Genomic DNA, 21,003 nt, shown 5'->3' on the forward strand with positions numbered 1-21,003 from the left:
CATAAAGCTGATTAATTTGATTAGAATGAACAGTCCTGCCTTTGACCTGCAGCTGCACCTCCAGGAAGGCTTTCTTGAGCTGTGATGATCCTGCCACTTGCTCACAGGCAGAGAGAAGCTGCCCTCCCTTACAGGAATGTGGTGCTCAAGTTGTTATTCCTTCCTTTCTGTTCTTCCTGGCTGCTTGCTGGACATTTGGACAAAGGCAAGAGTCCAGGGGAGAACATCTGATCATTGTGTTATAGGTCAGCAGAGAGCATTTCCCCTGGACGTGTCTCTTCCAGCCTCCAGTGCAGCTGTACTTTGTGGTTCGAAATCCCAGTCTGTCAGGCGACTTTGGGCTCTCCCAGATCAGGATTTGGAATTATAGCACACCTGTCCTTGATGTAAGTGACTGCTTCAACCTTGGGCATCTCTGAATGTGGCATTTCCATTCTCAGTTGTGAACCAGACCTCAGTAGTGGTTATCTAGCAGAGTAGGCAGGAGATGGGAGATGGGCAAAGTGGCATTGCAGCAGTGAGTTTCATTCTGGCCCCTGCTTTAACCATAAGCTGCAGAAATGCTCAGATTGGCATTGGCTTTGAGACATTGTAATACCTCCTGAACTGCAGAGGGAGGCAGCAGAGTCTGGATAGGATGAGGTTCTGTTCTAATTTTGTTTTTAAGTATGGTCTGAGAGAGAGATGTTCAAACCTAAGCGTCTCTTGTACCAGGAGCTGTTGCTGCAATGAAGTGGGACACGGAGGGCTCCCATTCAGTCTGCCAGCCAGGCCAGGCCATCTTTCAGGATACTCTGTTCCATTCCCCCTCCCCTCCACGCAGTCATTCTGTGGCCACTAAGCATGCTCAGTCCTCATGGAGTGCGGGGGGACTTTCTCCCTTGGGTTTTATTTCTTAAAGCTTTTCCCAAGCCCTGGAGGTCCAGCTGCACACATAGCACGGCTTACATACTGAGCCCACATGCGTAGCAGGGCTCTCAAATGTTTTGTGTAACAAAAGCCACCTCCCACAGCAGATGGCAAACAGTTCTCTGTGAAAATTGCTCCAAAGCGCCCGCTGGGATGCCTTCTTCAGAATGGCTGCAGGTACTGTGTGAAAGAGGGATTTTCTGTTCTGGATTATAGTCAAGCTAAGCCTGATCCTTTCTGACTGGTTCTTGTCTGTGCTGTTATGGAGGTGTTGATACAGCAGTACAAATGTATGGAAACATGAAAACAAAGAGCAGCAGCTTTCTGAGCTTTAAAAATCCCACGTTCCCCTGCAAAGAGGTGGCAGAAGTGCGGGTTGTTTGCCGGCTTTCTTTATACAGGCACCATGTGGGCTGGATGCTTGGCTGATCAAACTGTCCAGGGGTCTTGAGAATAGGCCCTTAGTCCAGGCTCTGAAGTGAAGAGGAATTGCCCCAAACAAAATGGAGTAAATGTAAGAGTTTAATGGATGGAGAGAAACACTCTGCAAATGGAACCCTTAGCTGGCCCAGAAAAACAGGCTGAAGGCCGGAGTGCCAGTTTGCATAGGCAGAGAACAGCTCCATTCAGACGTAACCCTACAGCACAGTTCATTATTAAGAGATCACGCGGCATGATGCCTGAGGCTTCTGTGCTCCCTTCTGCCTCCGAAGCAGCGCAAGGAATAGTTCAGAAGCTTTCCTGATGTTTTAGATTAACCATGATTTGTCATGTCATCCAAACTCAGAAAATCTGGGGTTAACATTAACCATGGTTTGTTGAAACAAGCCAGCTTCAAGCCACAGGGTATGAAATAGACTTTTTTCAACAAACCATAGTTAATATTGACCACTGTTTAGGATTCAGGAGCAGGCTAGCCTGTAAGTAATCTACAATGGAAACAGGGCTTCCAGTCTCCTTGCCACCCTGCCAGGACGGGGGAGCACATGAGCCTGAGGCTTGAGCAGGCTCATTCTTGATGCTTCAAGCCAAGGATCAGCACATGTGGGCAGCCGGCAGCCCTCAGGGCCTGCTGTCAGATTCCTCCCCATGTAAATCATGCTCCCCCCCCCCGCCAAACAGCTGAGCGGTGGGCTTGGAGGAGTGGGTTGTGATGGGGAGGCTATTGTGCTGGGAGGATCATCCCCACACACTGTCCTCCCCATGAAAATCATGCCCCCGCTGCCTGCCAAATGGGTGTGTGGTGGGCTGCGGGGAGAGAAATTGTGTGGGGAGGATAGTGAGTGTGCCAGTCCCCTCCATGACTGTGTGTGTGTCTGACTGGGAGGGGGGTGAATGGGGGAAGGCTGTGAGTGGGTGATGGGATGCCTGCCCAGGCCTTGCCCAGGCCTTGCCCAGGCCTTGCCCAGGCCTTGCCCAGGCCTTGCCCAGGCCTTGCCGACCAGTATACAGCCCCAAACAAGAACAAGCCTGAGCAAGTCTTGGGCTTATGCGCTCCCCCATCCTGGCGCAGTGGCAAGGAGGTTGGAAGCCCTGTTTCTATTGTAGGTTGACTACAGTTTAGCCTGTGCACAAATCCTAAACTGTGGTTAATGTTAACCATGGTTTGTGAAACAAGCCAACTTCAGGGGCAAAAAGGTTGCTCATCTTTGGTTTATTTAGTTATTTCATTTCTATACCACCCAATAGCCGAAGCTCTCTGGGCGAATTTCACAGAAATTAAAACCACAAAGTACAGCATAAAACAAAATAAAATATGAAAGCTTAAAACCACAATATAACAATAAATTCAGAATAAAAGCTAGCAGCAATGCAGAGATTTAAAAAATAGATTTAAAACACCAGGACTAAAACATTAGGAAGCTACAGTGGTGAAATAACTGGGAGAATAAAAAGGTCTTCACCTGGCGCCGGAAGGAGTACAGCGTAGGTGCCAGGCGAACCATCTCTAGGGAGTTCATTCCACAGGTGGGGGGGCCACAGCAGTTTAGTATAACATCCAAATGCAGCCAGCTTCTCAGTACCTTCCTTGCATGTTTGATTCCCAGGAAGATACTAGCAGGAGACTATGCATGCGTTGAAATTGAGCTTTTAGCGTAATTTTAGTTTTCTGCTGATTGGGTGTCTCTCTTTACACATTACAATTTGGGATTCATCAGAAGGGAAGGAAGTGTTATAACAAATAACTCTAGCGAAGCACAGGTCCACATTTTGTTTCTCTGTGTTCCTTCAGGATCTTGATATTGGAGCAAGGAGTGTCCTCGTCTATGTTGATGGGCACCTCATCTTTGCTGGCGAGCTGCGAAAAGGCTGTCTGAACACTGATGCTGATGGCAGCAGCTGCACCACCATCGAGCTCCCGGCAAACGCCTCCCTCACCCCGAAGGGAAGGGAAGGGAGGGGCTGGCCCACTGTGGCCCGGAGCCAGGAGCCTGGCAGGGTATTGTCAGATCTGAAGCCTTCCTTAGAAGGAAATTGCCCTGAGGGAAAGGGGAACTCTGTCAGTCTTGTGAAGTTGGAGGAAGGTCTCCAAGCAGCATCAGACCCAGGTTCCAGAGCAACGGCTGAGAGCGCGCTCTCAGCAGACACTGCAGAGCTTGTCCAGTCTGAGGATGATCTTTCCCTGAGTGAGCAAATGGAGAAACTTTCTGGAAGGAAACTGTCTCAGTTGCCCAGTTTAGCTTCCCTCCCTTGGATTATGCCCCCTCCTGAGGCGAAAGGAAGGAGCCCAGTCTGCTCTGCTGAGCAGAAGCCGCCCCCATGGCTTGTATCTGAGCCCATGTTGGACCTGTATGTCCCGCTGCCCGCTGAGAGCATCAAGAGGGATTCTCTAAGAATAACTGATGGGAGCCCCCATCTCTATCACGCCGAGTCCGAGAGATCCGGCATTCGGACTCCAGATGTGGATGGGAAGCTCCGCCTAGGGAGTGCAAAGAAAGAGGACTCCACCCCTGAGTTGGACTTCCTGAATCCACTGCCTTCCAAGCACAGTTGCCCAGCTGAGCTGCTTCCTCCAGGACAAAGTGTCAGAGGCAGAGGAAAGGACGAGTTCAGCTGTGTCTTGTGCAGGGAGCAGGCGCCGCCTGACACAGGTAAGAGCTGGCCAGCACTAGCCGGCTCCCCTCAGGTTCTCTGTGGGGTCCTCTGGCCAGCCGGCCGGCCAGCCAACCAGTGTGAGCTGACTCGGCGTTCTTTTGGAAGGATCCTTTTCCACGGTGAGGGCTAGACTGCTTGCCACAGACCGAAAGTGTGGTCTTCTGCCCCCACCTCTGGGCTCTTCTCCATCAGCCGCTTCTCAGGGTGCCTTGGCGTGCTCTCAGACAGGAGGCCACAGGAGCACACAGCAGGGCTGCTGAGAGTGGTACATCTGTGCAGGTGTTTTGCTCTGAGCCGGAGCGTGCGTGAAAGCTGCTGAAAACGGCATTCCTTGGCAAAGTTTCCACCTTCAGCTGAACACCCAGGTGGCTGCCCTCAGGGGGAGGGTTTTGCCCCCACATTCCAGGTTTATGGCAGCCATCCATAGAGTGAAACATTCTAATCATGACAACGCTGGGAGTGGAGAACCTGCTTCCATGAGGAAGCTGCAAGGCGTGGAATGCCTGGGGGGCGGATGTGTGCCTGCAGGTGGGCCTCCCTCCCTTGCCTGAAGGGGTTGGCTGGGTGCCGCTTGGCTCCTTCTATATGCGGTTCTGGGAATCTCTTGCTCATCTGCCATCTGCTCACAGCACTGACTATGACCGAGGAACAGTTCTGCGGCCAATCCCATTTGGACAGCAATTGGGCCATATTCTGAGCCAAGGTCTTCATTGCTAGAGCATTGGAGGGTCAGGGGGCAAAAGAGGAAAGGCCAGATATGCACAGGGTTGAATTTCTTTGCTCTCAATATCTTTTGAGGACAAGACCGTGTTTGTTTCCCCAGACCAGATAACCCTCCTTTCTCAACTGCCGGAGCCCATAAATAGCAACAGGCTCTCCCTTCCCCCATCTCCATGCTCTGTCTCAAGTGCAGAGTCAGGTGGGGCTGTGCTGATGAGCTCAGCTCTGAGCTGCACTGAGCGGGGCATTTCTTTCAGGGAGCACCAATCTGCAATGTATGGGAAGGGAGAGCAATCTGTGTTTGGAAGCCCTAAACCTCTCTTCATTTTCTCTGCTTAAATTCTCCTTGTTTAGTAGTTCAGGGGTGTGTTTCATCTGATACAAATCCTTTAACGAGATTCCATCATCTTGTGAGGAATTGAAGCCAGTAATTCTTGGCTGCACATTTGTCCCTTTGATAGCAGGATAGAACCACATGAGAAAATTGGCATCCCTGCCCACTTTGTACCAGGGGCACATAAAGCTTCCGCAATTGGATTTCCTTCCTTTTTAGATCTTTCTTAATATGTTGTTTCACAACAAAGCAGTTGGCTAACTGTGTCACATGGCCGGCAGAGTCCCTCCTTCTCAGGCCTATTGTGGGTCCAGCACTCAGAAAGCCTGTAGAAAATTTTAAAAACCTCCTAGCATTAGTTAAATGTGGCCATCGTAGCTTGCTTGCCATGGAATCAAAACTTGGAAAAGTTTAGTCCGTTTTGTCAACCCATTTCCAAGAGCTTTGCAGAGTCTTTTCTGCAAAAATTCAGCCCCCCTCCCCGCCCCCAGCGTGCCTCAGAGTCACTGACTGTAGGGTGTCTTTTGGGCATCCTAACGTTAAAGAAAGTTTGGGGCACATTTGGGAACCACAGTGTCAATGCAAGACTACCGCAGGAGGGCGCAGCAAAGCAAACACCACTATTAGCTAATTGTTATTGTTTGATTGAAAGTGTTTTTAAAAAATGTCAACATACACACAGTTCCCATTAGCCCTTTCCATTCCACCCTCTCCCCAAATCTGGCTTTGTCAGCCTGCCTCCACCCCGGCTCTGTCCCTCGCCATTGGCCGGTTGTGTTCATCCTGGCCTGTGACAGATGCCCTCTGCTTTCCCTTTCAGGTGAGGCTCCCCCACCTTCCAGGGGCTGCCCGAGGCCCTCCCGCGCCAAGTGGGCCAGCTCTCGGGATCATGCTCTGCAGGAGTCATGGAATTCCCTCCTGAAGTTCAACCACTCGCACCGTGGCCGCATCTCCAACATGGATTTCCAAGGGGACATTTTTGATGAGTTTCTCCATCAGCAGAAAATCAGCCGGCAAGGAAATCCGAAGCTCCGGACAAAGGATGGTGGGCAGGTGCTTCCAAAATGGCAGGGAGGCGAGAGCTGCCTGGACCTGGAGGATGGGAGCGCCTTTAAAATCCCAGTCCTGCCTTGCGGACAGCATTTGAGAATCGATATCCAGTCGACCTGGGGAGACAGGCACTATGTTGGTCTCAATGGGATCGAGCTGTTTAGCTCCCACGGAAAGCCTGTCCACGTGGTTCGCATCGAAGCCAACCCACCGGACATCAACGTCTTGCCGGCCTACGGCAAAGACCCCCGTGTGGCAGCCAATTTACTGGATGGGGTCAACCGGACACAGGATGACATGCACCTCTGGCTGGCTCCCTTCACCCCTGGGAAGCCTCACAGCATCTTTCTGGACTTTGCAAAGCCGTGTGAGGTAGCCATGATTCGCATCTGGAACTATAACAAGTCGCGCATCCACTCCTTCCGGGGTGTGAAGGACATCTCCATGCGGCTGGATGAACACTGCATCTTCAAAGGGGAAATTGCCAAGGCTTCTGGGACACTTGCCGGAGGTGCGGGGGGTGGGGGCTGCCTGCCTGTCCTTCCAGCTTTTATTTGTTCCCCTTGAAATTCTGCCTTGCAAAGGAGGCTGGCAGAGATGGCTTAGCTCTGGTCAGCCAGCCAGCCAGCCAGCCCTCCTTCTCTTTGGCCCAGGAAGCTCTTGGCTGTGGAAGCAAACATGCTGGGAACAAGGTGGGAAGCCTTGAGTGGGGGCAAGGCCATGCAGCCAGTCCTCCTCTCCTGGGCAGGGCAGGGCCTCTGGGCCCACACAAGTATGGCTGGAGAGGTCAGGAGAGTGGGTCTGTTAGGAGAGTGGCAGAGGCCTTGTCTCCTGTATTCACCTGAGCAGAGTCTCCCCATGTCTTGAAAGGAGGCTGGTCCTGCGTGTCCCTGGAGCCCCTCTTCCCTCCTGCAGAGCTCCCCCAGCACGATCTCCTGCCCCCTGGCTCCCTTCCTTGTGTCTCTCCTGGCTGGTCACTAGGAGATGGGAAGCTTCCAATTGTTCCTGCAGTGGGCGGAGGGCCCTGGAGGTGGCGAGATTCACAGAGCTCCCTCAATGGTCCCCTCTTGTCTGCCTGGGCCTGACCCTGAGTTGACACTTGTTTATCTTATTTTGTTCTGATGGTTTCCTTTGACTGTAGTAAGCAGCCTTGCCCCAAACCACTTTCCCTCGGAGCACCCACAGCATTTCCTGAGCTGTGCAGCCTCTTCAGGAGCTCTTATCTTGCAGGGCCCAGCCACGTCCCTGATGCGGAGGCTGCCTGCTGTATTGTTAATGCTGGGGGGGGGGTCTCCAGAGCACGGAGCTCTCCTCCAGCAGCGGCTGTGTGGCTCCTTCCTCATGGGGTCTTCCTCATTACTGCAGAATCTGAAGGACTGGGAGGGCCTCAGCACTTGGGGCTGCGGACTCCAGGGTGTCGTCACCGTAGGGCTGTCGATATTTCAGCTCCAGAGCAATTTGGGGACACCATCCTGTTCACAACTGATGAAGATATTCTGGAGGCCATCTTCTGCTACGATGAGTCCTATGACGAGGAAGTGGAAAGCGTCGGCAGCCTGAGGTACGAGGAAGAGCTGAAGAGGCCGAGAACTGCTGACAGGGAAGGGGATGAGAGACCCTTCACGCAAGCTGGCTCCAGGACGGAAGACAAGCAGGTAGAATCCCTCTTGAGGATGAGGGGTCTTTCCTGGCCCCTCAGGAGTCCAGAATGGTGGTACAGCTGAGCCCAAAGCTGGCAAAGAGGGCAAGGGGGCATGCAGGACCCCCATGGAGCTGAATACTGTAGGAAAGGATGCTTTACCAGATTGTAGAATGGGGACAGTGGACTTTGCAACCAAGACCGGGGAAGTCAGTGCCATGGTGGCTGGGAGGAGGAACTCCCCCCTTGCTCCCCATGGCACCCTGACTCTCCAGGGGACAGCAAGGGGGCCCACGTGGTTTACTCTACCACAGAGGGCAGGAGCAGATTTCTCTGCTGTGGGCAGGCCTGTATCTTGCAAGGCCCAGTGCATGTTCTCCTACTGCAAGAGCTTCAGTTATTGGGAAATAGGCCAAGTTTGGCTCTGGTTCAGCCCATGACAAAACAACGACTCCAACCTTTTCTAGAGCCGGAAGCAAGAGGCTGTGCCAGAGTCCGTCCCGGAGATGATGGCCAAGGAGCCCGGCGTCTGCACTGGGAAATGTAAGTCTTCCCCCGGTTCACCCTTTTTGTGCCCTGAGGTCTTGCACATTGCTTGTAGTGTTGCCCCACCGCTCAGTGCACGAGGCCAGGACTGGGGCAGCTGGTTCAGCCCAGGCTGCGGCTAGCGTCCCTTGAGGCGGTGCACCATGGCCTTCCACCAGCAGAGGTGTCTTGGCTGTTGGCCAGTTTAGAATTGCAATAAATAAGCGATGGCTGTGATCTTAGATGCATTTTAAAAGGATCAGGGAATTTCATGGAACAAGAGGAGTCCATCAGTGCCTGTTTGTTGTGGTGTCTAAATGGAGCCTCCACACGCACAAGCAGTATACCTCTGAATGCCTGGTGACCATGGCTGCCCCTTCATGCCCGCCTTGTGAGCTTCCCCAGCGGCATCCATCTTGCTGCCCCAGATCCACTTGGAGCCAGGGAAGCAGTTTGTGAGGGAGTCAGCAACATGCTCAGCTGCCTCTTTGCACACCGGCCAGAGAGCGCCCACACGTACATGGGTGGCAAGTGAGGCTACCCCACCCTCTCCCTGGGGGGCAGTGTAGGGGAGGCGGGGGCAGGGAAGCACAACTCCTGAGGGGCCCTGCTCAGGAGGGGGGAGCTGAGCTGTCGCTGAGCTGCAGCAGTGCGATGTGGCTGTAAAAAAGGCAGGCGCCATTGTGGGCCGCATTAATAGACATATCGCTTTCAAATCCCGGGAAGTGCTAGTTCCCCTCGCCTCAGCACTGATCAGGCCTCCTCTGGAGTACTGTGTCCCGTTCTGGGCACCGCACTTGAAGAAGGATGCAGACAAGCTGCAGAGGGTTCAGAGGAGGGCGACGAGGATGATCAGGGGACTGGAAACAAAGCCCTGTGAGGAGAGACTGAAAGAACTGGGCATGTTTAGCCTTGAGAAGAGAAGACTGAGGGGAGATACGATAGTGCTCTTCAAGTACTTGAAAGGCTGTCACAGAGAGGAAGGCAGGATCTCTTCTCTATCATCCCAGAGTGCAGGTTACGGAATCATGGGCTCAAGTGACAGGAAGCCAGATTACGGCTGAGCATCAGGAAAAACTTCCTGACTGTTAGAGCAATACGACAATGGAACCAATGACCTAGGGAGGTAGTGGGCTCTCCCACACTGGAGGCGTTCAAGACGAGGCTGGACAGCCATCTGTCAAGGATGCTCTGACTTGGATTCCTGCATTGAGCAGGGGGTTGGACTCGACGGTCTTATAGGCCCCTTCCAACCCTACTATTCTGTGGTTCTAGTTGAAGGTGGACGCATCCTTTGGGAGAAGAGAGGTGCTTGCATCTTAGGATGGTGCCGAGAATGTCCATTTAGACACTGAAGCACAGAAACCTGGGAAGTGGCTTGTCTTTTACAGGGAGGCATTTTGGATGCAGCCTATTAAAAAGCCACTTCATTCTTCCAACCTTGGGGGTTCTGTGGCACTCCTAAAACTGCCTGGAGTGAGAGTGCGTGCGTGTGTGCGTGCATGCACCAGCTTCCCAGAATGGCAGAGGAACTGCTTGCTGGCTGCAGGAGAAACAGCCCCAGCTGATAACTTGTTTCTGTCCTCTTTTAACCTTAGAGCAGAATCCAGGTGTGCTCTGCTATCAGGCATAAGAGGAGTGGGATGTTGTGGTGTCTCCAGTCTCCCTATAGTGAAATCTGTAACTTCAGCATCGCCCAATAAGTAGATGGGTGTTTTCTTCACTAGCAGCACATTGCAAAGGTTCCCAGTCTTGCCTCTGGCACTTCCCAGTTCTCTGGTTGTGCATCATCTCCCCACTGGGCTTTCCCCCATTTGAATTCAGCAGCTTCAGCTGGAGGTTTCCTTTCCTGTTTCAGCCAAACACTTGTGTCTCCAAGCCAGGAGTTGCCTCTTCCTCCTGTGCATAGTGAATTCCTCTGAATCATTTGGGTCCCCAGCTAGCATGGCCAAATTGTCCCAGTTCCCTGGGAGAGGAGGTCACGTAGATACACAGTCCCTTTCCTGGAGTGAGGTGAGGGCCTCTCCTTTGGAGGCATTCCCCAGGAGTTGATACCACACCATGTCTGCCTCCTTTTAGGTCTCCTGCTCAACTTCACTGTTTCTTGGGGAGACTCACATTACCTTGGGCTGACAGGGCTTGAAGTGGTCGGGAAGGATGGTCAGGCGATCCCATTCTCTGTGGATCAACTCTCTGCCTCTCCTCGGGATCTGAACGATCTTGCGGAGTACACAGATGACTCCAGGACCTTAGATAAGTGAGTATCACTGCAGGCTGAGGGTGGGAGCGGGGGGGGGGGCAGGAGGGGCTGCTGGCAAACAGGGAGCTAACCCCCCAGACAATGGGCTGCCCCTGAACATGCACGTCCTGCTGAGGGTTATTCTGGGAGGAGTTCAGAAGTGCGAGAGCAACGTGGCTGACTCAGAACCCAGCTCCCTGGCAAGCCCGCAGGGCTAGAGGCCCCTTGCCCCAGGCAGCTGCCAAGTCCCTGCCGGGTGCCTCATTCCAGGCCCTTTGGGCACTGGAGAGCAGTCACTTGGGCCCGCTTTTTTAAAACATTTCCACGGCCATGCATGTGGCTCACGCTGAGCAGAATGCGGGAGCAGGGCACAGCCAGCTAGAGGGAGCACCAGGAACAAGGGAGCCCGTGCATCTAGCGACCCTCATGGCCCTCCATCCACAGCAGGCGCCTCCAAGGTGACTCCTCTGTGGGGGCAACTGGAAACGTCCCATCTCCTGGTGCTCTTGCTGATGACAAGCGCTAGCATGTGCCCAGCAGTCTCCGCCTCACTCTGGCACAGGAACAGGGGATACCTTCCTAAAAGGCCGAAATGGGCGGCCTGCAGGCAAGATACAGAAGCCAAATCTGGGGAGTTGGCAAATCAGATAAAAAACCACCATGGGGAGGTGGTGTTTTGGGGTGTTTTTCATTGTAATGGTAGAATCTGAGGAGCTAACACCCGACGGTGGCCAAACTGGAATCAGAATTTGGGCAACAACAAGACTCGAGAGATTAGGGAGTGTGGGACTTGCTGGAATGAGTGTGGGACTTGCTGTCACCTTCATTTTAGAATTGTAATATTTTTCCCATCAATATTTTTTTCTCCTCTGTGAAACAACAAAACACGGTGTCCTCCTCTGAGATTTCTCTGGCGGACATCTCCTGCAGAAACCACCTGCCCAGGGGCTGCTCTCTGTTCCCTCTCCTAGATTAATTGATGGAAGCAACATCACCGTGGAAGATGAGCACATGTGGCTCATTCCCTTCAGCCCTGGGGAAGACCACACGGTCAGCATCCTCTTCACTCAAGTGGAAACGGTGGCCGGCCTGCGCATCTGGAACTACAATAAATCTCCCGAGGACACATACCGAGGGGTACGCAGGGGGCCCCAGCAGCCTTGCCGAAGGCATCACACTTTCCATAGGCTGCTGGCAGAGTCCACACATTCCATGCATAGGAAACAAAGAGGAGGGAGTTGCTGCGTGTGTGCCCCGCCCCCCACGGTCTCACTGGCACCTCGAAAGCACCCCTGCCGGCTGCCGCTCTCCGGGCCATGCAGCCATCTGGATGGCGGAGCTGGGGACGCCGGCTCGGGAGAGGCCCGGTGCCTCCCAGGAGCTTCATCCCACAAACTCTCCAGGGGCTAAGCTCCTCGGGTGGAACCGCTCTCTGTGCTCTCTGTCTCCCTCAGGCAAAGGTGGTCCATGTGTGGCTGGATGGCTACTGCATCTCCCCCCCAGGAGGCTTTCTCATCCGCAAAGGACCTGGCAACTGCCACTTTGACTTTGCTCAAGAAATCCTCTTTGTGGACTACCTGGCAGGACCCCCAGTGATGGCTGCGCATGAGCGGTGAGGGAGCCAGGCAGCGAGGACCCCCCGCCACTGCCCCAGAGGCCAGTTCTGGCTATGAGCCAGAACTGTAAAATAAATGCCGGGGGTGGCACGCTGGCTGTCCTGAGGCACTCATGCCGCACATGCTCATCTTTTGACAGTACGGAAGCGAAGAAAGTGGAACAAGCCAGCATGGACTATGAGGCGCCATTAATGCCCTGTGGGTGTATCCTTGGCTGGATTGCCCTCCTCCCCCAGTCTCTGGGGGCAGTGTTTCCACCCGGGAGGGAGGCAGGAGTCGTGACTGGAGCGCTGCTTCAAGGGAGGTGCGTGGCCCTCTCACTGGGACAAGCAGGGAGGGAGGCACAGTATTCCTGGCACTGCAAGTGGGAAAGTCGTATGTCCCCCCCCCGGGGGGGGCAGCAGGCGATGGGCAAGCTGCTGCGGGCCAGCCTGTGGATCGGGGACTCCCTCAAAAAGGCCACCCGCTGGGCATCCCTTTGACTATCCATCCTGAAGCAGATACTCACATTGGTTCCACCATTTTTCTTAAACAAATATTTCCTCAATATCCTCTTGCCAGTCATTTTCCAGTTCCAGCTTCTCACAAGTTGGGGTGATCCATATTACATGGGCTTGAATGGACTGGAGCTGTACAACGAATGTGGAGAGAAGATTTTCCTCCACGAAGACAGTATCCTTTCCAGGAAGCGAGCGAGGTCATCTGGCTGCCCTGCAAATGATCCCTCACAAATGACTGGGGGGGGCAGGTGGTGCCCCTTCCACCTCAGCTGACGCTTGGGCTGACCACGTGGGAACTGGCCAAGTCTCCGTGCAGCTCCTGCAAGCGGGTCTCCTGCCACTGCTCCTGCGGGCCAGAGGGGTGCCGAGCAGGCCAGCTTGCAAGCTGGGCTTTGGCATCTTGTGTGGTGGTTCAGGGGTTGCCCTTGACAAGCTGGTGCTGCAGACATTGCTGCTTTCCCAGACAGTGTCAACATCTTGGAAGGTGTCTGTGGAGATGTCCGGACGCCGGACAAGCTCATTGATGGCGTGAACGACGGCAACGACGGGAGCCACGTGTGGCTGGCACCAATTCTCCCTGGCGTGGTACGCGTTGTCTGGCACAGGCCTAGAGAGACCTTCTGAGTGCTGGGCTGGCAGCTGCCTCTTCCTTGAACTGGCTTGCCTGTCTCTAGCTCTGGGTGGGCCAGCCCCCCTGCAGTGGGAGTCAAGTCCGGGCTGCCCTGAATGTCAGCCTGGAAAGCCACAGTGCAGCTGTGAGCCAGTCCCAAAGGTCATCGTGGTCTGAGGCCCTCCTCCAGGAGCCCCACCTGAGGAGGCAAGGTGGTGGTCGCAAAAGAGAGCCTTTGCAGCAGCAGCCCACCTGTGTCGTGCCCTCTCCAGAGAGGGTCACCTGATGCCTATGTTGAGGTCTTTTGGGTGCCAGGGGAAGAAGACTTTTTAATTTTCCCAGGCATTTTAGGAATTTTTAGTGCCTGTAGCTCGTAGCACTGTCTTATGCGTGCGCTGCTGGTTTTGTTGTTGTTGTTCAGTCGTTCAGTCGTGTCCGACTCTTCGTGACCCCATGGACCATAGCACGCCAGGCCTTCCTGTCCTGCGCTCTCTCCCGGAGCGTGCTCAAGTTCATATTCATTGCATCCGTGATGCTATCTAGCCATCTCATCCTCTGTCGTCCCCTTCTCCTTTTGCCTTCAGTCTTTCCCAGCATCAGGGTCTTTTCCAGGGAGTTTTCTCTTCGCATTAGGTGGCCAAAATATTGGAGCTTCAGCTTCATTATCTGTCCTTCCAATGAGCACTCAGGGTTGATTTCCTTTAGGATGGACTGATTTGACCTCCTTGCAGTCCAGGGGACTCGTAAGAGTCTTCTCCAGCACCACAGTTCGAAAGCATCAATTCTTCGGCGCTCAGCCTTCCTTATAGTCCAGCTCTCACAGCCATACATTACTACTGGGAAAAGCTGCTGGTTTTACTTTGATTTTAATCTATTTGTACACCCCCCGGTGGGTGGTTTAAAAATGTAAGAAAGAAATTAAATACAATCAGCCAGCCAGAACTGGGAAATCCACCTTCTAGTCCATGTCAAGAAACGGCACAAAGAACCCCCAAAAGTGGCCAATTAGGTCGCCTCCTACCGAGAGCAACAGAGCAGGGAGGGTCGATGCCCTGGCAAACGGATGTGGCTGGGGAGCAGCAATCTTCAGCAGCAGCATCTCCTTTCTGACTCGCTAGCAGGATGGCAAGAAGTTATGTCCCATAGCCAAATATTCCACTATCCAGAGCTGTTTCAACCCATTGATTGGGATTTCATTTCTGACATGTACAAGAAATACATTGGCTGGAATGAAAATAGTGACGCGCAGGTCTCGAGGCCGAATGTGCTTGGCATGGTTGGTTGCGTTCCACTCTAACTGGCTTGCTTGCTTTTGGGGCAGGTAAATCGTGTCTATGTTGTCTTTGACCTGCCCACGACAGTCTCCATGATCAAGCTGTGGAATTATGCAAAAACTCCCCACAGAGGAGTCAAAGAATTCGGAGTAAGCGCTTGCTCACAAACTCTGCTACTGCCATCCTCTGGTCTTCCAGGTTCTCATCTGTCAGGTTTGGTATTTATAGTTCACTGCCTCCAGCTTTGAAAGAGATGTCATGGGAGCAATGAACCCATCGTTGTCCCCTGTGGCTGGCGGCAGCTTCCCAGAGTCTCGGGCCTTCCTCATCCTCAAGGTCCATGTTTCCACCGGCGAGGCTGCCAGAGGCGGAACTGGGACCTTCTGCATGCAAAGCAGGGCTCTGCTCCTGCACAGGATACCCAGTGTTTCTGGAGACGAGACAATGCAGGGAACCCGTCTGTGGCAACGACTGCAGGCCCTCCCATGTCTCTTCCCTGGCACATGCAGAATGCAGCGGAGCAGACAGGAGTCCAACAGGCAGCAATGGGGGCTTAAGACTGGGGGCAGAGGGGGCCAGCTGGCAGGGCTTGGTGATGGAAGGTCAGCTGTGTTGCCATCTTCCTACCATGGCCAGGCTTTGGGGGAGTCTGATTTTGCACAGGGTGCCAGGTCATCCTCGGCAGAGGATGGGGCACCTGCTGGACGGCCCTTCAGACTGTTCCGCTGCTAACGTTGGCCTCTCTCCTTGCTGCCCAGCTCCTCGTTGACGACTTGCTTGTGTACAATGGCATTCTCGAGATGGTGAGCCACCTGGTGCAGGGCATCCTCCCCACCTGCGAGCCCATGGTCCCCTATCACACCATTCTCTTTACAGACGACGAGAAGATTTGCCGACAAGAGAAGAGCACGGTCATCAGGTAGTGTGTGTGTCGGGGGGGGGGGGGTCCAGCATGTGGGCAGGGGGCCATTCTCCTTGTCAGCTCAGTCACAGCATTGCCACACCAGCAGGTGGCCTGGCTTCATCAGCTGAAAGCAGCTCCCCCTCTCAGCAAGACTCGAGGGCATGCGGGTCATCCTGCCTGAGCTTCTGCGCCTGAGCTGTGCAGACTGCCTAACAGTGCGCCCTTCTCTCTCCCTGGGCCCCAGGATAAATCCTTGTGTGCATCTCTCCAACCTGGGGGGAAGCGTGAGCTGTCCCCCTTCCCAACCCAGAGGCATCTCTCTTCTCCAGCGAAAGGAGCCACTTCCCGTTGGTCTCGCCCACAGAGGTTCATGCAGCTGAGCACGGATGTCTCGGCTTTATGGCCAGTGTGCTGTGTCCCACACACCCCACCCCCGTGCTGACACCATTATTAACATCAGCTTCCTTCCCATCTTGGGGAAGCATAAAAGCTATCACTCCTGAAGGTGGGGCTGCAGTGAAGGGATTTCTACCTGGGAGGATATGATAAAAAATAAAATCCCTCCACCATAAAGGTCAAATGAAAGCAAGTGACAAGCAGTAGTCTAATTTGACAAGCATGTTCTGAAGGGAGCTTCTCGCTGAGCATCTCTTCCAGAGAATCCTCTGCTGCAGGGAAGGGGGGACATCACAGGCTGTAGCAAGCAGTGGCCGCTGGCGCGCCTCAGCCCACCTGCCTTTGGGAGCAGGAGGTTCCTTGGTGTTTAGGTTCCCAGGACCACATAAAAGTTCCTCATTGAGACATCCCCAGGACTGGGGAGGTGCACATGCCAGAGGGTAGAGTGGGGAGGGCTGGCAAAAGGGGGGCAGCTGTGTGCTCAGCCCTCCGTGAGTCAGACGCGAGTGGAGTGGGGCTCCCCCTGAGCCTTTATTCCAGAGCAGAGGCTGTCCTGGGGTCTCAAAGCGGGGCGGGCGCTTGCTCAAAGCTCTAGCCAGGGCCACCCACTCTCACTCCTGCCCCTTCCACCTGAAGGCAGAGGGTGCTCTGTTGTCCGGAACTCAAACGTCCATGCTCTGCCCCTCTCCACCCCTGCCAGTTCTGGCAAGGGCAGATCTTTGATCTCGAAGCCACCTGAAATGACCTGTGGCTGTGGGATGTAATTACTGGGAAGCCAAACTAAACGTGTCACCCTTGGCTGCTTGTTTTTGCTTTACTAAACAGCGCGGTGGGGGGACACCTTTACCCTCACCATGGTCCCAATCCTGATCCCCCTGCTGCTGTTCTTCAGTAAAGAAGGTGCCCACACCAAGGGCCAGTCACATCCTGATCCACGTCCCTTCCAGCTTGGCCTTGGGTACTGGGCAGCTTCTGGCAGCGCACTGCTGCTGCGCCCGCCCCGCCCCACCCCCAGCTCTGCCCTGCCTTCCGGTGAAGCCCCTTGCTTGTTTCTTTTGGCTCAGCAGCAACCACATGGAAGACCAGGATGTGCGGATGATGAACGAAAATCAGGTCATCTCCTCCTCCCGGAAGAGGCAGGTGGCTGCTGACCCAGGTGCGATTGGGTTCGGGTTCTGCTCTTGCTGTGCACAGAGTGTTGGAGGAAAACTGGGGTGGGGGTGGCGGGCGGGTGGGCACCTGGGCTGGGAGGCCCCAGCCCCAGCCCAGCGGCTCCTCCCTGCTGTTTTTTCAGCACGTGGTGCCAGCGCTTCTGCAGCTGCGTCATCCTTGCCGGAGCCGGAGGACGCCTGGGTGGCGGCTTGGGAGAGGGCAGCCTGGGTGGCAGCTGCTGAGAGCACTCTTCCCCCTCCCCCCAACAGCTCTTCGTCCCCAAACCTGCATTCAGGCCAAAGGACTGCTGCGGAGGACGAGGCAGTGAGGAGAGGAGGATGGGCCAGCACCCCGCCATGGCTAGCCCTTGGCGACTTTGCTTCTGGCCGCCCCCAGTCCTCAGCCAGAGGCACCAGCTGCTTGCACAGAGAGCAGCTCGATGAATGGACCTGGGCGGCAGCTCTGCTGGGGGTGTTTCTGACGCGCTCAGAGGCCCTGCTCTCTGCTGCAGACCCATTAAAGCTGTTCCCCGAAGCCCACTGGCTGCTGCCTTGCCATGGGAGGCTTTGGCTGAAGGGCAGCGGATTTGGGGCCACGCAGGCGGGGGCAGGCTCAGGACAAGGCCCCCTGCTCCCTTGGGGTCCCCGCACACAGATGCGGGGAGAGAACGGCCAGCTTGGGAAATGGCGTGGGGGAGCACACCGTCTGCTGTTGCACCCCCCCCCGCACCCCATCGAATAAATCCTGCCCTGAACGGGCGCCCCGCATGTAGCACCAAGCGTGCGAAAAGGTCGCCCGCCCCACCCGGGGGCTCCTGCCCGAGGCGAGGCGAGGGCTGGGACGGCAGCCGCGCCTGGCTCGGAGAGCGTGTGCTCGTCCGCAGCGGGCGCTCGCGCTGCCGAGCCGGCGGGCAGCAACCCTGTCTGGAACCCGCGGGGCCGGGCGAGGGGAGCGGCAGCCGCCTGGCCTGGCTGTTCCCAGCACGGGAGAAGCGCCGCTCGCTGGCTGCCTTGGAGGCGTCCGGCCTGGGCGCAGGCAGGGCGTCCCTGCTGCTGCGCCTGGCCCTGCGCTGAGGGGCAGCCGCACGTCCCGGAGGCTGGCGCGGAGAGTGCGGGCCGAGGCCGGCGGCCCAGCTGCCCCCGCCCCAGCTGCCCCCGCCCCTGCGTGGTGGCCGCGGGGGCGGGGGCCATCCCTGGCGGCGGCTCTTCCGCGCGCCCCTCGCCGCAGGGCTGCCTTGCGCAGCCGCTCCGGGGCTGGTTCTGTGCTGGCGCCTCCCCCAGGCAAGTGGGCGGGCGAGGCCGCGGCTGCCCGCCCCGCTAGAGGGGCTTGGGCGGCAGCATCACCTGCCGCCGTCGCCCGACGGCGGGGGCGCGCTGCCGCCCGCGCGCCCCACCAGCCGCCCTCCGTCGCCCGCTTCGTTCTGGCACGTGGGGCTGCAGCGCGGCCCTGGCAGCCGCTTCCACGCGCTGCGGGGGGGAGAGCGCAGCGCGAGCCCGCGCCTCGGCTGCCGCTCCCGCGACGGAGGGCGCCGGGCCCTCGGCATCCTTCTCCCCTGCCAGCTCTGCGTTGCTGTGGCAGCGTTTCGCAGCCTGGGCGTTGAAAGAGGCCTTCAGTCCTGCCACTGGCCGCTTGGCGCGGCCCCCCCCGGGCATCTCTTCCAAGCCCCAGGCTTATTTCAGCACAAGCCTGTGGGAGTCGCCCCCAACCCCGGAGGCGCTCTGAGGGCCGAAGAGCCCCCGCCCCACCCCTCCGTGGCCAAATCTCGTGTCTCGAGAGCCAAGGCACGCGTGCGATGCGGAGGCCTCCCTGCATGTATTACATGTTCTGCCTGCCTGCTCCCTCCCCCCTCCCTTAGCTGCACAACAATCCCGGGAAGTAGGCTGGGCTCAAAGGCGGGTGCTTCCTGACGAGGCTTTTATCATGCCATTGCCCTGCCTCATTCACAGAATGCTACGAGGGTCCCAATGGTGGCTCCCCCTCGTCGCCCTCCCAGGTTCCCCCACCGCTGTCGTTTCTTGCTGCAGAAAATCCGGGATGGAAGGGTGGAAGAGGCCGCCTGGGGATGAGCCCAAGGGCTTCTCCGCCTCAAGGCCCTCCGTGTCCACGGGCAGCTTCCCCAGGATGCTTCTGAAGTGGGGTGAGAAGGGGGCCTCGTTTGCACAGCTGGAGTGGGCGAAAGGGACACGGGCATCCACTGGCCGGGTGCAGAGTGGCTCGCGGCAGACTGGCGGGTCTTTCTGGCTTTCACCGCGCAGCAGCAAGCATGTGTCCCCATCTCTCTGGCTGCTGAAAGAACTCTTCGGTGGAAACCAGGCGCGAGTGCTTGTGTGAAGACAGTGAGCTCAGTGCTGGCTGTGAGAAGAAACCCCTGAACTGAGCATGTGCTCAGAGGCACCCTTCCCCCCCTTGTTAATGCTACGTGTCGTCTGACCTACTATATGCAAACACTTGGCTCCAGTGGGTGGATCTTGAGGATCAAGTAAAAAGCCCAAAGTAGATCCCAAATGCCTGAAGTTGACCATCCTTGTGCTTGAGACACTCCAAGGGGTGGAGGGTGAGGATGTTGCAGGGCTACAAAAGCACCAGGAAAAGAAAAAGAGCAAGCTTCAAGCAATTTCTGTGTGGGGGGGGGTCTCCTGTGGGATCACGAGGGGACTGGTTCTCTTCCCCCTGCCCCAATTTACTGCACTGCTGCCCTCTACTAATTGGGGTACATCTCGCAGCGTATTTGTGTGGGAGGGGGTGGGTGGTGTAATTGGGACAATGGTGACCCAGAGGAGAACACAGGGTTTATGCCCAGCCAGGGGGGGCATGAACCTTCCTTCATGTTGGGTGGGGGGGAAAACCATTGTTGGAAGCGCCAGGGTATCTGTCTCTCCAGCCTCTCATGGACTGTGCTGTGTTGGGGGAAATGAATCAAGTTGACATTTCCATTACCAACAAGAGAGCAGGCTGTGATTGGGGGGGGGGGGGAATAGTACCAGGAATATTTATCCCAGTGAGGGCTGTCAAGGAAATGAGATGGTGTGCTATGAGCCAGCGCCAGAGGACAAGCATCTGCTCCCCATATCAAATCACTCCCTCACCCCAATTTGGAGCCCTTGAGGCAGAGGCACTCCAAATCCGAAGCCAACTCCCCCGTTCTTGAGTGGGCACTGAGCCCCACGTGGAGGGGGGGGCTCCTCTCCCACCAGAAAGTGCTTTCTGAGGAGAAATTCCATAACCATGAAGGCAGAGTCGGTGGCTGAGAGAACCTGCAGGCACCAAGGGCCAGCTGGGTGAGGGGAAACGTGTATAAGTCGAATGGGGGGAGGACACGGAATTGAGCAGAGCACCCTCGGCCTTTATGCAAAGCTATGGCACAACCACACAGCAGACTGCATAACTTCTCACTGCACCTGGAAAAGAACTTTGCAAAAAAGGGCAACCACAACGATCAAGGGGCTGGATCAACCCGCCCCTGTGGAAAAGTGAGCTTAGAAAAAAGGTAAGTAAGGGGAGGAAGCCATGACGGGTGTACAAAATCATGTCTGGCGTGGTGAAAGTGGATTATTAGAACAACGGGGTGGTGCCATGAAGCTGAACCATGGAAGACATGGGACAGACCCAAGGCAGGACCTCTCCCCACAGCGCAGGGTTAGACTATGGCTTTCACTTCCACAAGGTGAGGTGATGGCCACCAGCTTGGATGGCTTTAAAGGGGGGGGGAGACATTCATAGAGGAAGATGAGGCGACCCATGGCTGCTAGTTCTCTCCAGTATCCGAGGCAGTCTGCTTCTGAATACCACTTGCTGGGAAACACGAGCGGGAGGGGTCTCTTGCACTCCTGTCCGGACTTGTGGGCTTCCATATGGCTGGCTGCTGTGTGAACAGAGTGCTGGATGAGAGAGGCCTTTGGTCTGGCCCAGCACATCTCTTCTCATGGCTGCCCTGCCTCTCTGCAAAGGATACGCTGCCGTTACTAAATCAGCACTTGGCAAACTCACACAGCCCAGCAGGACATGTAGCCTTTGAAGCAGTTCCGCGAGTTAGACAATC

General features: G+C 55.7%; 1 protein-coding gene across 15 annotated transcripts in view; it reads left to right on the plus strand.

Annotated features, from left to right (window-relative positions):
- KATNIP (katanin interacting protein) overlaps positions 1-18,626 on the plus strand; it is a 33,486-nt gene extending 14,860 nt beyond the window's left edge. For 3 of the 15 annotated variants that reach the window (XM_084817925.1, XM_084817929.1, XM_084817928.1), the window contains 15 exons: positions 246-386; positions 3,143-4,001; positions 5,880-6,620; positions 7,556-7,764; positions 8,216-8,291; positions 10,353-10,530; positions 11,484-11,649; positions 11,967-12,124; positions 12,268-12,332; positions 12,690-12,800; positions 13,074-13,213; positions 14,560-14,661; positions 15,271-15,431; positions 16,880-16,968; positions 17,234-18,626. In XM_084817925.1, coding sequence (XP_084674051.1) covers positions 246-386; positions 3,143-4,001; positions 5,880-6,620; positions 7,556-7,764; positions 8,216-8,291; positions 10,353-10,530; positions 11,484-11,649; positions 11,967-12,124; positions 12,268-12,332; positions 12,690-12,800; positions 13,074-13,213; positions 14,560-14,661; positions 15,271-15,431; positions 16,880-16,968; positions 17,234-17,292 — 3,255 coding nt within the window. In that variant the 3' untranslated portion in view covers positions 17,293-18,626. Of the gene's footprint in view, positions 1-245; positions 387-3,142; positions 4,002-5,879; positions 6,621-7,555; positions 7,765-8,215; positions 8,292-10,352; positions 10,531-11,483; positions 11,650-11,966; positions 12,125-12,267; positions 12,433-12,689; positions 12,821-13,073; positions 13,214-14,559; positions 14,662-15,270; positions 15,432-16,876 lie in introns of those variants that run through there. The other 12 variants (XM_084817916.1, XM_084817919.1, XM_084817923.1 and 9 more) reach the window with 9 other exon arrangements.
- Positions 18,627-21,003: the final 2,377 nt, after the last annotated feature.

The sequence above is a fragment of the Heloderma suspectum genome, chromosome 12, assembly GCF_057233095.1.
Source record: "Heloderma suspectum isolate Gila_16-S chromosome 12, 16-S_ref, whole genome shotgun sequence".
NCBI lineage: Eukaryota > Metazoa > Chordata > Lepidosauria > Squamata > Helodermatidae > Heloderma > Heloderma suspectum.